Source organism: Leptodactylus fuscus, chromosome 2 (assembly GCF_031893055.1).
Source record: "Leptodactylus fuscus isolate aLepFus1 chromosome 2, aLepFus1.hap2, whole genome shotgun sequence".
Lineage (NCBI taxonomy): Eukaryota > Metazoa > Chordata > Amphibia > Anura > Leptodactylidae > Leptodactylus > Leptodactylus fuscus.
The window spans coordinates 77,272,903-77,286,725 of NC_134266.1; the positions used below are offsets into that span (position 1 = coordinate 77,272,903).

The 13,823-nt window shown below is 40.4% G+C and overlaps 1 protein-coding gene across 1 annotated transcript in view; it reads right to left on the reverse strand.

Annotated features, from left to right (window-relative positions):
- Positions 1-13,823, reverse strand: part of TSPAN2 (tetraspanin 2) — a 131,123-nt gene that overhangs the window by 7,871 nt on the left and 109,429 nt on the right. The window contains exons 3-7 of the mRNA XM_075264048.1: positions 12,540-12,637; positions 10,370-10,444; positions 9,197-9,292; positions 6,536-6,616; positions 5,749-5,832 (exon numbers count right to left, since the gene is read on the reverse strand). Of these exons, the coding sequence (XP_075120149.1) occupies positions 5,749-5,832; positions 6,536-6,616; positions 9,197-9,292; positions 10,370-10,444; positions 12,540-12,637 (434 nt within the window). The remainder of the gene's footprint in view (positions 1-5,748; positions 5,833-6,535; positions 6,617-9,196; positions 9,293-10,369; positions 10,445-12,539; positions 12,638-13,823) is intronic.

A 13,823-nucleotide genomic window follows, 5' to 3' on the forward strand; every position in this document is an offset into this window, starting at 1 on the left:
AAGGAGTGGGAGAACAACAGTGATTAAAATGAGAAGCATTTCTGTTAGAGCAGTTTACAGCAGTTAGTTTGTGTTACCTTCTGTTCCCTTCTGGTTCAATTCTGGTATAATTCTGAAGTCTACACTTAGATGCACTTGGATTGCATGCTGGATTGCCAGATAGTACATCTACCGTACTGCCATCTACCTGTAATACATCTGCGGCATTTCCCTCTACCTGTACTACATCTACTGTACTGCCATCTACCTGTACTACATCTACCGTACTGCCATCTACCTGTACTACATCTACCGTACTGCCATCTACCTGTACTACATCTACTGTACTGCCATCTACCTGTACTACATCTACAGCACTGCCCTCTAATCGTACTACAGTTACTGTACTTCCATCCACCTATAGTACATCTACCGTACTGCCATCTACCTGTAATACATCTGCAGCATTTCCCTCTACCTGTACTACATCTACCGTACTGCCATCTACCTGTACTACATCTACTGTACTGCCATCTACCTGTACTACATCTATTGTACTGCCATCTACCTGTACTACATCTACTGTTCTGCCTTTTGATTATTTACCAAAAATTAAACCAAAATGGAAAAGTCATGTGTGAGAAACTAAGTACACCCCATGAATCAATAGCTAGTAGAACCAACTTTAGTAGCACTAACCTAAAGCAATGGTTTTCTGTATTAGTATCTCACATTGTTCTAGAGTAATTCTGGCCAACTCTTCTTAATAATAAGAGTTCACTGAGGCTCGTGAGCATTGATTTATGCCCAGCTCTCATAAAGTCCTATCACAGTGTGTCCATTGGGATGAGGTCTGGTCTATGATTGGGTTATTGCAGCAACTTGATATTCTGTTGTAGATTTTCTGGTGTCCAGAACAGCTTTAGCTGTTGGATAGATGGTTTCTCATCTGACTGTAGAATAGATTTGTATACAGAAGAGTTCATGGTCAGCACAATGACTGTGAGGCGGCCAGATCCAGTGGCTGCAACACAAGCCCCAAATCATCTCCACCTCTATAGTCCACCTCTGTGCTTGATAGTTGGTTTGAGGTGTTTGTGCTGATATGTTGTGTTTTGGTTTTCACCAAATGTGGCGCTGTACATTGTTGCTACTCTACTTTGGACTTGTTTGTCCATAGGACATTGCTTCGGAAGTCTTGTAGCAGTGCTATGTTCTTCCTCCTGGCAACACTTCCAAACAAGCCATAGCTGCTATACTGTCATGTGCTTATCCTGAATCAATCGTATTAGTTTCAGTGAACATTTTGGTGACTTTGGAAACTGCATGCTCTTTTGACAATGTATGCTCTTTATTTCCATTGTTACCAAGTTACAATAGTGTGCTGGAATGAATTTATATTGTAACATGGGGGATTTCTGTACATAAATCATTATACTAGGTAATTTTTAATTGGTAATAGCTAAAATAGAAGTATAAATAATGTACACATAGGGTACCAAGCCAATGAATCTGAGTCATTTAAGCACATTACGACTAAGGCCCGGTTCATATCTGCTTTCTGGTTTCCATTTGGGGAGTCCACTTATGAACCCCCTGAACGGAAACCTATACACCTAAAAAAGCGGTTACATGTGGAAACCTGCGGACCTCGTAGACTATAATAGGGTCCATGTGGTTTCCGCTTGGTTTTCACACAAAACATTCAGAGAGAAAACTGCTGCTTGCCATGGGGTGCGGTTTATTGTAGATGAGTGGTATTTGACCATTTTAGCATGTGAGAAAGAATCAGAATTATTGATATATCTCCCTGTTTAATAACATCTAATAATCATTTATTTGCTTTGTGTAATTGCTTTCAATGTTGAGAGCTTTGCTTAGACCTGTTCACCAAGAACCTAGGAAATCCCCAGATTGGACCTGCCAGTGACAACAAATTGTTATTTGATGTCTAATTTCTCATGTACAACTCTTACAACTAGGTGTCACTGTTGTGCAAGAGGAAAACTCCCACTACTTGTCAGTCTGCTTTTGTAGGGTTATACTGAGCTTTTTACGTGTGCATATGTTTTTTCAACCTCCTTGTGCACCATACACTATATTTATGGTGCCGGAAGATTTAGTTCCCACATTGTAAATGTAATGAACACAGGTATGAGCTCAGGAGTCATGCGCACATCATCCATAGTAGGTGTTGGTTGTTACATACATCTGACACCATGCTGCAATAGCTGGGATCAGAGTTACAGAAGTTTTACAATTTATTATCTAAATCATCCAAGGAATGTAGGGTCAAGTCCCATAGTGGGGACTAAATAAAAATTGAAAAAATATTTCACCTCTAAAAACAACTCTGTAGGGACTGAAAAAAATTTGATGATTACAGAATATTATATGGTGCCTATAAAAATGTCAGCTCTTCCTATAAAAAAAAAAGTCCTCGTAAAGAAGAGGGATCCTGTATACAAGGCCATACATTGTGCTGAAGACCTATTTAGATGAGTGCTGAATAGGTCTTAGGCTAAGTTCACACTGGAGTTTTTTGGGGCGGAGGCCGCCTCAGATTCCAGACCAAAAAACAGCTATCCACGACTGATGCCGATGCAGTGTATACAGCGCACCAGCATCCAGTCGCGGAATTCCGCTCCAGATTAGGCCCAAATGAATGGGCCTAGTCCGGAAGGAGTGATGCGCCGCGGAAGATAGGGCACGACGCTTCTGTTTTACGCGAGCGGAACAAACCCGCTCACAGAAAAACAAAATGCCCAGCTCCCATTGAATTCAATGGGAGGCAGTATTTTAATCTGGAATTTGACGCGGAATCCGAACCAAAATCCGCCATGTGAACTTAGCCTTAACCCAACACCAGACATAAAAGGTCTCCTGTTATAGCAGTGGGAGCATATCCTGCTCCGAAGTAACAGGATGGGCTGCAGATTGAATACAGGATAGTACTGGAGAAGCAGAGTTGCTGAGGAAGTGAGGATGGCCATTGTAGGGAGGAGTTGTGTAGTGTGCCCCAGGAAGAAAAAGCAGGACTTAAAATCAACAATCAGTAGATGCCCCCCTCCCCCCATATGGCACAGTAATAGACATAGTGGGCCAAGTAGAGAGACATCGGTATGTGATGACTAGGTGACAGAGAGTCCTTTGCTCAGACTGGAGTGTATGTATTGGGCCATGGCCGCTGTTGTGAATTTCTAAGGAATAAAACAATCCGTGGAATACAATTGTTTCTATGGACTATGTTCTATTCTACCAAGTAGTGTGCCCCTGCACAGACATGTAACCTCCAAGACCTGTGCCATCTAATGCGCTGAAACACCCATTGCCATGATCTGTGGGGGCCCCAGTATTTTGTAATTATGGAATAAATTTGGAACTTGGGCCAACACCTTTAGTCTTATTCAGTGGGCTATGTTATTTCTTGGTTTAGTTGATAGGAAACACCTTATCTAGTAACTTCACTCTTGCACTGGTACTGTTCTAATTAAAAATCTGTCTACCAGTTACGCCAAGAATGTGACATGGATTGAGCACATGAAGAATCACTTGATCACTTTAACAGACACTAATATATTTTCTAACTTTTTAAATGTCCAAGATCTGCCCAGACAAGACATCATACCCTATTCTAGGCAGCTGGCTATTAACTATGGCACGGCTTCTCTATAGCTATAATATGTTGATATTATAGGTATATAGTTAGAATATGCTGATAACAGTTATACGCTGACATGCTATCTGTTATGTCTTTAGTACTGTGTGGACAACTAAAAACTAGGTAAAAAGAATTGCAATTTAAAATAAAACAGTGAAAGAAACAGAAAGAGAACTGCTGGAAATGATGAGGAGTTACATCGGTGCGCCCATCAGCCTACATCAGGTGGGGAAGGTCAAAATGCTTTGTAATTATGTCAATGAGTCAGTTCTAAATATATAGACAATGCGCAACTGTCTGTATGACCTGCTTACAAGTTTCTCTAAGTGAAAGATAAAGCTTATTTTGGAAAGAAATTATATTCACTCTTGGCTGGAAATGAGAGGTTGTCTATTAGTTTAAAGGAAACCTGTCAAGTGTTTTTTTTTCCACCCTAAACTTGCCCCTAGCATATGTAACATTAAGCGATGAGGTTTCCTATGGTGTAGGTATGGTAGGGTACCAGGCTGTTTTCATTTTGTTGTCACTGTATTCTTAATCTGAACTTTTTTTATTTTTCTAATGATGGAACTGTGTGAGGGATTGTTTTTTGTTGGATTAGCTGTAATTTCTATTTGCATTTTGAGGTATACTGAACCTCATGAATTGTCATAGAAATGAAGCGGCTCCAAGGCTCCAGAATATATTATACTGGGGGAAGGGTGTTCTTGGATGTATTTTATACTGTGTGGCCATTGTGGGGAGGATACTATACTGTGTGGGGTCACTGTTGTGCATTGTATGTGGGGGGGAAGGTAGTCTGCGGAACAAATGATACTGTAAAGTGCCTCTGTGGAGTACTATACTGGGGGTAACTCTTTGGAGCATATTTACTGTCTTGGGGACACTGTGGAGCATTATACTGGGGTTAGGTTTGGGGGAGCATATTATACTATGTGGGATCCCTTTGCTATTTACATTGCACGCCATCTGTTTTAAAGCAGTTGTGTGATGTTGTTCCTCTTTGAAATTACATTGGACAGTCATTATAAAACAGATACTGTGGGATGTAAATAATGAAGGGGTCACAATGTTCACAAAAGCACCACAATTTCTTCAAACAGCAGTTCCCTTCAACAGGGGTCTTGGGTGTTGGACGCCCCGCTCATCTCTTGGTTTTCAGGCAGTTAGGGCCCCTGCAGATCAGTTGTTTCCCAGACTACACAGCTCTTAGTATTGTTAACATGATTGGATCTGTGTTAGTTAGATCCCTTTCAAGTATCTGAGATATCGCTGAAGTACCCATATCTGACAAATTGGCATTGAGCCCACAAGACTTTGGTTAAGCCACTGGGTCTAGAGTGTATATTTATTGTGGAGGTTGAACCTAAATTTACTTTAGGGTCTGGCCTAGGTTAGATATATATTTTTAGGGCCGCGAAACAGGAGTGATACGGTTAGTCTTTTTTGAAAGACATAGCCTACTGTATGTAAATGGACGGCATTTGTTAAAAATTTCTGTAAATAAGAATTTTCCTGATATAGCTATGGAAATGTAGTGAATGACTAAGTGCATAAATATTGCTTATATGCTGTACTGTATACATAGTATGTCTGTATGTTTATTTTGGAATATAGAGAATGTGCTTTAGACTGTATGAGATTATTAAAGGGAATCTATCATTGGCTATAGTAATTTTTAACTAAGCATATATTTGCATAGGCTTTAGAAAGGCTATTCCAGACATACCTTATATTCAATAATCCTCCCACCCATTTTTGAGCCCGCTTTTTATTGATATGCTAATTAGACAGCACGGTGCACCCAGGAAGTTCACTGAGCACTGTCTGCTGTGTGTAAACAGGGGGAGATGAGAGCAGGGAAGGCTGCTGATGCTGATGGCGGCGACTCACCTACCCCTGTATACACATAGCAGATAGTGCTCAGTGAACTTCCTGAGTGCACTAAAACTAGTTGAGGAAGTCTTGGCGATGTATCATATTCTCAGCTGGTAATTTCCAACTGCAAGATTTCATGACAGTCCTACATTTTGATGTGCAGTAGTTCATAATGGAGGCTATACTGCGTATGTTGGACAGCTCAACTGTTTGGGTTTGGTAATACTCACAGTTATTCCTGCTGTAGCAACTGCAAGAATTCCCACAATCTGGAAGTGATAATGTAACACCTTCTCAATCTCCTGCAGGCAGTCCTGTGAAAAGCCAGATATAGACAGGTAAAGTCTTTCTCTGCAATTCTCAATAAATAATCCAAATAGTTTTTATATAGTTTATGCTAGTTCTCCCTGGTCTCCCCTGTGCATTGCCATAAAAAGAGCAGACCACTGTAAAAATATAACCAAGTCTGAGTCTTTTTTTTTTTTTTTGCAATTGCCACAAGGTTGCTTGACACCTTTATTCATAGAGAAATATTGATATTACCAATTCATCTGTGATTGGCAGGTGATACATACTTATACATACTAATCCTATGCGTATTACACCTCTTGTGTCACAAAGCTAAGAATATATCACTGGACACAGTACCACTGAATAAATGGGTTTCCAGGGAGCATACTTCTATGTCATACATACTAATATTATGGTACACCTTTCGGAAAGGATGCATGTACTTTAAAAAATGGTGAAATCTGATAACTCTTTGTTATACTTTTTACGCCAGTTTTCTAGCATACAAGAATTCGCCATTTTTCCAAAAAGGGTATGCAGAAATCTGGTGTAAATCATATGAGTTGGCATGCACATTATCATATAGGAGGCCCACCCTCTGCTGGCTCCAGGACTCTGAAGACTAGCTCAAGTAATGTGGTCTTCATAAATCTGCCCCATTGGTTTTGTAACTGGCTAAAGCCTGCAGGTAGAAAAACATCATGGGACAACATACAAGAAACCTACCTTGTGCTCCTTATGTTCCTCTAAGCAAAGGCTTTTCAAATTGTCTACACTCTTGGGGTCTTCAGTCCCGCAACATTTTGCCTGCAAGTATAATCAGACTCTTAAATATGAATGTTAAGTGTGCATAACATTATCCACATAGATCTGCTGAAGATACTGTAGTAATAATAATAATAATAATCATAATAATAATACATTTTATTTATATAGTGCCAACGTATTCTGCAGCATTTTACAATTTATATATACTATAAACCAAATTGCATCTAGTAACACACATCTGGTTCAGCCATAATACTCCACTATACAGATTTCTAAGTTCACTCTATGTTTTGTTACCACTGTGACGCCTATAGCTACGCCACTATCTATACTACGGAGAAATTCTGATAAGATTTCCTGTTTGATTCTAATCATACAGACATTTTTGTGGATTAAAATGACCAAATATGCCAATGTACCATGTTACTGTTAATATTCAAGTCAGGTAGGATATACATTCACTATACGGACAAAAGTATTGGAACTCCTACATGTTACACCTAATGGAGAAGTCATGAAATCCCATTCTTAATCCATAAGTATTAATATGGAATTGGAGCACAATTTGTAGAAAAAATAGCTTTAATTTTCCTGGAAAGAATTCTACAAGATTTTGGAGTGTGTCTGTGGGAATTTTTGCCCATCCATCCAGTAGAGCATTTGTGAGGTCAGACATTGATGTAGGATGACAGGACCTGGATCTCAGTCTCCATTCTAGTTCTAGGTCAGGGCTCTGTGTAGGCCGGTCAAGTTCATCCACACCAAAGTTATCCAACCATGCCTTGCTTTGTGCTCACAAAGCTACAAGCAGACAATTGTCCAAAATGTCAGGGTACGCTGACGTATTAAAATTTCTTTTCACTGTGACTAAGGGGCCTAAGCCAACCCCTTAAAAACAAGCCTTCCTTCTAGAATTTGGCAAACCCAGAATTGTCCATGAGACTGCCAGATAGACAAGCATTATTTGTCACTCAACAATACATTTTCACATCTTCAGAGTCCAGTAGTAGCGGTATGCTTTACACCACTCCATCTGATACAATGTGTAAAGTTCTGTGGAATACATTGGCGCTATATAAATAAAACATATTATTATTATATTATCTGACGCTTGTCAATTTGATTGGTGATGTAAGGTTTGCATTCTGCTGTTCGGTCATGGAACTCCATGAATATTCCCAATAGAGGTGGTTTTGCTATCTGCAATTTGGTATCTACGATGTGAGGCTGATTTGTCATGACTTAGTCATCAAAAATGTAGTAAAAGTCATGGAATGTTGCAATTATTGTCATAGGTCAGAATTGGAGATTATAGCGAGTCAAAGATGACGAAGTGGGATTTGATCCGAATTTTAGGAAATATTAGATTCACTTCGAATCCAGATTTCCTAACACTTCATGGTAAGGAATTACTCAGCTACGATGGGAGTTTTAACCCCTTGGGTGCCAAGAGGTTCAGCCATGCTACGTCCTCTTCGGCACCCCCTGCAGTGTGATCAGGGGGTGCTGTTGTGATTAAAAAAAAAAAAAAAAAAATACTGACATTCACCTTATCCTGGGCTCAGCATCCACTACGGAGCTCATCCAGCCGGTGACTGAGGCCTGTTTCCCAGCAAGCTGGCATAATGACGTCATCATGCTGGCGTAATGACGCCATTGCGTCCCATATGAACGCTGAGGCCCAATCACAGGCCCCAGCAGTGGCGTCTGCTGGACCTCACTCACTCACCAGCCAGAATTGCTCCAAAGTGGATGCTGAGCCCAGGACAGGTGAGAATCGGTATTTTTTTTATTTTTAACCATGACGGCACCCCCGAAAACATTGCGGGGAAGAAGCTGATCCAGATCCAATATATAATAATACCCCTGAGATGCCGCGGTCAGGTTTGACTGCGGCATCAAAGGGGTTAACACCAGTGATCAGAGCTCAGCTCCGAATGAGGGTGTTAGAGGACAGCGTAAGCTGTAACATACGCCTGATGCCCGCAAAGCAGGGTACGCACACAGTTTCGGTGTGCACACCATGCTTCCGCGTGGTTTGCAGGAAGTCCTTCGTAGGGGCAGCGCCATACTATTAGGGCGGATGTCAGGAAGGGGTTAACATAATTCGCTGCAAATTAATTTGGATCTAATTGAATAGTATCTGAAAATTAGGCGAAGCTGCCAAATCGAATTTTTGAAAAATTCACTCATCTCTAGTCAGAACTTCTGCCCCAAAATTGAGTTTTTAAGTTTTGGGCCCCATATACCACTTTCCTCATAAGGGGCATGGCGAGGGCTTAGTAGGGCTGGGACCATTGGCCCCATCAGATTTATTATACTAGTTTTCTGGTATAAATGATGCCAGAAATCTAAGTCAGCAATGATCTGCCACAGATTTCTGATTAGAAGCATGGATCCCACAGGATGTGCCTAATTTATGGCATAACATCACCTAGTCATAAGTTAGGCACAAACTCCAGCGTGGAAGGGATTATCAAGACCCTATCATTTCACAAACTGACATCCTATTACAGTGCGTCCCAATACTTTTCTCCATACAGTATATTGTGCTTGATGTTGTTACTTCTCCAAAATCCAGTTTGTTTCTCAGACAATCAGAACAAAGTCAATACTTACATAAGTATGAAAATCCAATAAAGTTGTGTTGTCTTTGTTATCGACCATAAAATTTTGGTAAGCCTCTGTGTATATTTTTTTCGCCTGATTAACAGCCTGATAAAAGAACATGATAAATAAAATCACATCCAATATACTCATCAGGTCACATTCTTGGCTTGGAAAGAATAGAAAACATCTCTATTTTAACTCTATTGTAGGCCCTCGCGGGCAGGGCCTTCTACCCCACTGTGCCAGTCGGTCACTGTTAGTATTATATCTACCTGTATATTCTGTGTACTGTATGTAACCCCCAAATGTAAAGCAGCATGGAATTAATGGTGCTATATAAATAAACAATAATAATAAATAATAATAATAATTCATCACACAGATTGGTATCAACCATGATTTTTACTGACACAAACATTGATATGAAAGGACGAAGCTGAAAATATGGGCAGGTATATTATCTGCTGGGTTTTACCATGATGGAATCTATGCAAAAAGAGCTACATGTATGTATATAACTCAAATGAGGAAGATTCTATCAAGATGAAGGGTCTAGTGTTTATTCAGAGAGGATTTGTGCTGAAAAGTGGAAACTCTCTAATGGAGCTTCACCAGTTACCCCTGGTTCACATCTGCATTCAGATCCGTATTCTGATTGGGGAGTCCGCTTGGGGACCCCCTGAACGAAAACCTATACGCATAATAAAGCGGTCACCTGGGAAAACACAGACCCCATAGACTATAATGGGAATCCGTGTGGTTTCTGCTCAATGTCCACATGAAACATACAAAGAGAAAAGTCCTGCAAGCAGCACTTTTCTCTCCACATGTTTTGTGCGGAAACCACAAGTACTTCATTATAGTCTATGGGGTCCGTGTATTTTCCCAGGTCACTGCTTTTCTTTGCGTATAGGTTTCAGTTCGGGGGGTCTCCAAGCAGACTCCCCGAACGGGATACCAAACGAAGATGTGAACCAGGCCTTACACACTTCATTCTTGCTACATATAACTTATGTACCTATAATAATTTTTCTTGCTCCTTGTTTTTCATATTGTGTTTCTCTAGTAGAGAACGGTTCTCTTTTATACTTCTTCTGCTTCCTGAGCGGATGTTCCCAGTGCATCTTATAGTTACATTGTATTTGACAAGCAGATAGTAACCCAGTGTAAAAAATATTTTACCTCTTGTTTCCCCAAAAATGCAATGACTCCCGCTGTAACTTCTGCAGCAAAAATGACCAGTAAACACACAAAGAACTGTAATAGAGGGGGAAAAATATTACTGGTAAAACAAATATACAGGTCAGCTATATAGACAGAACAATTATAATAGTTACTCCATAGCTCATATTTTCTCAGAGATAGGTATTACCTTGAAAATGAGGAAAACAGATCTATGCATTGTATGAGGTTAAGTTACACTTGTATACTAGGAAATGGTATATACTGTACATAATGATTTTGGATACTTCTTTTCTCTGGGTTCAGTAAGTTGAAATTAAAGCAGGGCAGGACTGGGGGGCAGACGCTGATCTTGCAAGAGAATACAGGCTGCAGTTAATAGTATAGTATTGTCAAGGCTTATCAAGGCAGTGTTATACAGTGTTGGCCAAAAGTATTGGCACCCCTACAATTCTGTCAGATAATACTCATTTTCTTCCAGAAAATGAATGAAATCACAAATTCTTTTGTATTATTATCTTCATTTAATTTGTCTTCAATGGAAAACCACAAAAAGAATTGTCAAAAAGCCAAATTGGATATAATTCCGCAGCAAACATAAAAAAGGGGGTGGACAAAAGTATTGGCACTGTTTGAAAAATCATGTGATGCTTCTCTAATTTGTGTAATTAACAGCACCTGTTACTTACCTGAAGCACCTAACAGGTGGTGGCAATAACTAAATCACACTTGCAGCCAGTTTAAATGGATTAAAGTTGACTCAACCTCTGTCCTGTGTCCTTGTGTGTACCACATTGAGCATTGAGAAAAGAAAGAAGACCAAAGAACTGTATGAGGACTTGAGAAGCAAAATTGTGAGGAAGCATGAGCAATCTCAAGGCTACAAGTCCATCTCCAAAGACCTGAATGTTCCTGTGGCTACCGTGCGCAGTGTCATCAAGAAGTTTAAAGCCCATGGCACTGTGGCTAACCTCCATAGATGTGGACGGAAAAGAAAAATTGACAAGAGATTTCAACGCAAGATTGTGCGGATGGTGGATAAAGAACCTCGACTAACATCCAGACAAGTTCAAGCTGCCCTGCAGTCCGAGGGTACAACAGTGTCAACCCGTACTATCCATCGGCGTCTGAATGAAAAGGGACTGTATGGTAGGATACCCAGGAAGACCCCACTTCTTACCCAGAGACATAAAAAAGCCAGGCTGGAGTTTGCCAAAACTTACCTGAGAAAGCCAAAACCGTTTTGGAAGAATGTTCTCTGGTCAGATGAGACAAAAGTAGAGCTTTATAGGAAAAGGTATCAACATAGAGTTTACAGGAAAAAAAAAAAAGAGGCCTTCAAAGAAAAGAACACGGTCCCTACAGTCAAACATGGCGGAGGTTCCCTGATGTTTTGGGGTTGCTTTGCTGCCTCTGGCACTGGACTGCTTGACCGTGTGCATGGCATTATGAAGTCTGAAGCCTACCAACAAATTTTGCAGCATAATGTTGGGCCTAGTGTGAGAAAGCTGGGTCTCCCTCAGAGGTCATGGCTCTTCCAGCAGGACAATGACCCAAACACACACTTCAAAAAGCACTAGAAAATGGTTTGAGAGAAAGCACTGGAGACTCCTAAAGTGGCAGCAATGAGTCCAGACCTGAATCCCATAGAACACCTGTGGAGAGATCTCAAAATGGCAGTTTGGAGAAGGCACCCTTCAAATCTCAGGGACCTGGAGCAGTTTGCCAAAGAAGAATGGTCTAAAATTCCAGCAGAGCATTGTAAGAAACTCATTGATGGTTACCGGAAGCGGCTGTTCACAGTTATTTTGTCTAAAGGTTGTGCTACCAAGTATTAGGCTGAGGGTGCCAATACTTTTGTCCGGCCCATTTTTGGAGTTTTGTGTAACATGATCCATGATTTGACTTTTTTTTCATTCTCTTTAGTGTTTTTTCATTGCAAGCAAAATAAATGAAGATATTAATACCAAAGAGTTTGTGCTTGCAATCATTTTCTGGAAGAACAGGAGTATTATTTGACAGAATTGCAGGGGTGCCAATACTTTTGGCCAACACTGTAACATTATTGTCTTTTGATTTTACAGACGGGCAGGATTGTTATACAAAATGAAGTGTTAGCACAGATGTAGAAATACAGTACATTGCTGAATGATCACATCTACTTTCTTACCGCTCCAAGCAAACACTGAGATTCCCGAGCTGCACCACAGCAACCAAAAAAACCGATAAGCATCATCAGAGCCCCGGCTCCTATCAGCACATAAAGACCTAAAGAAGACATAGAATAAAAACACAATCAACAGAAAATATATAAAGAAAGTTGTCTGGTTGTATAAGTTGTGTAATGAAAGATCAAAGGTTCCATAGTTGAACAATGTTAAGAAAGTTAAAAAAAGGTACAAAGGGTTAATCCTCTGCACTCAAGCAGAACTGGACACACCAACGTGTGTGAGCGACCCACATTTTCCTGGCTGCAGGGCTGGACTAGAGGTAACTGAGAGGATCCAAGACAAAGATTTCCCTATAACCCACAGAATATGTGTGTGTGATGTGGGAAGTCAGGCAGCCCGCTGACAACTATTGTCTGCACTGTCCAAGCAGATTCTCAAAATTATCTGTTGGGACGTCGTGGTATTTGCTTCTTCAGTATAACTGGTGCTTCACAGAAGCCTAAAAATAAAACATCCTGAAACTTTACACAGGTTGGCGAGGAACATCAGTCAGATTCCTGGAGAAAAGTGAATTTTAATGATTAACGATCCTTTTGTAACAAATCTGATATTTCATAGTCAGATGTCAGAAGCTTTGTTAATGTCCAATTCCTCAAATGAAGGGTCAGAAGAGCTGAGCTTGTGCCCATTTGGCGCTCATTGGCTCTCCTGGAGACCAAACAGAACAATATATAGACTTTCAGTGAACCCATACCCCATTCCATGGACTGACTTGGAAATGTTGTCTTTTTAAGACAATTCTGAACGCCATTATTTTAGCAAAGGGTTTTATGGATTAATATAAAAAAATTCCCAAGTCCAGAAAACACCACACTTAATGCTTGGTTCACATCTGCATTCGGTAATGCTGAACGCAACTGCAAACACTGTGCAGTAAAAGCACACAGACCCCTTAGATTATAATGAAGTCCGTGTGCTTGCCGTGCGCTGCCCACACGAATCCTGCAGACAGGAAAGTAGATGGTGAACTATTTTCCTGTTCGCATGATCCCTGCGGAGATCTGGCGGTAAGCACACGGATCCCATTATAGTCTATGGGTATTCCGTTCAGGGGGTCCTCATGCGGAATACAAACGCTGATGTGAATGAGGCCTTACCCACTATTGAAAGTATACTATCATGGTATATAGAATTAACTCAATAATTACCTTCTTTAGTAAATTCCATGTGCCTTGTCATATAAATAACAAGACAGATATATACTGAACCTCCACATAAAGGCC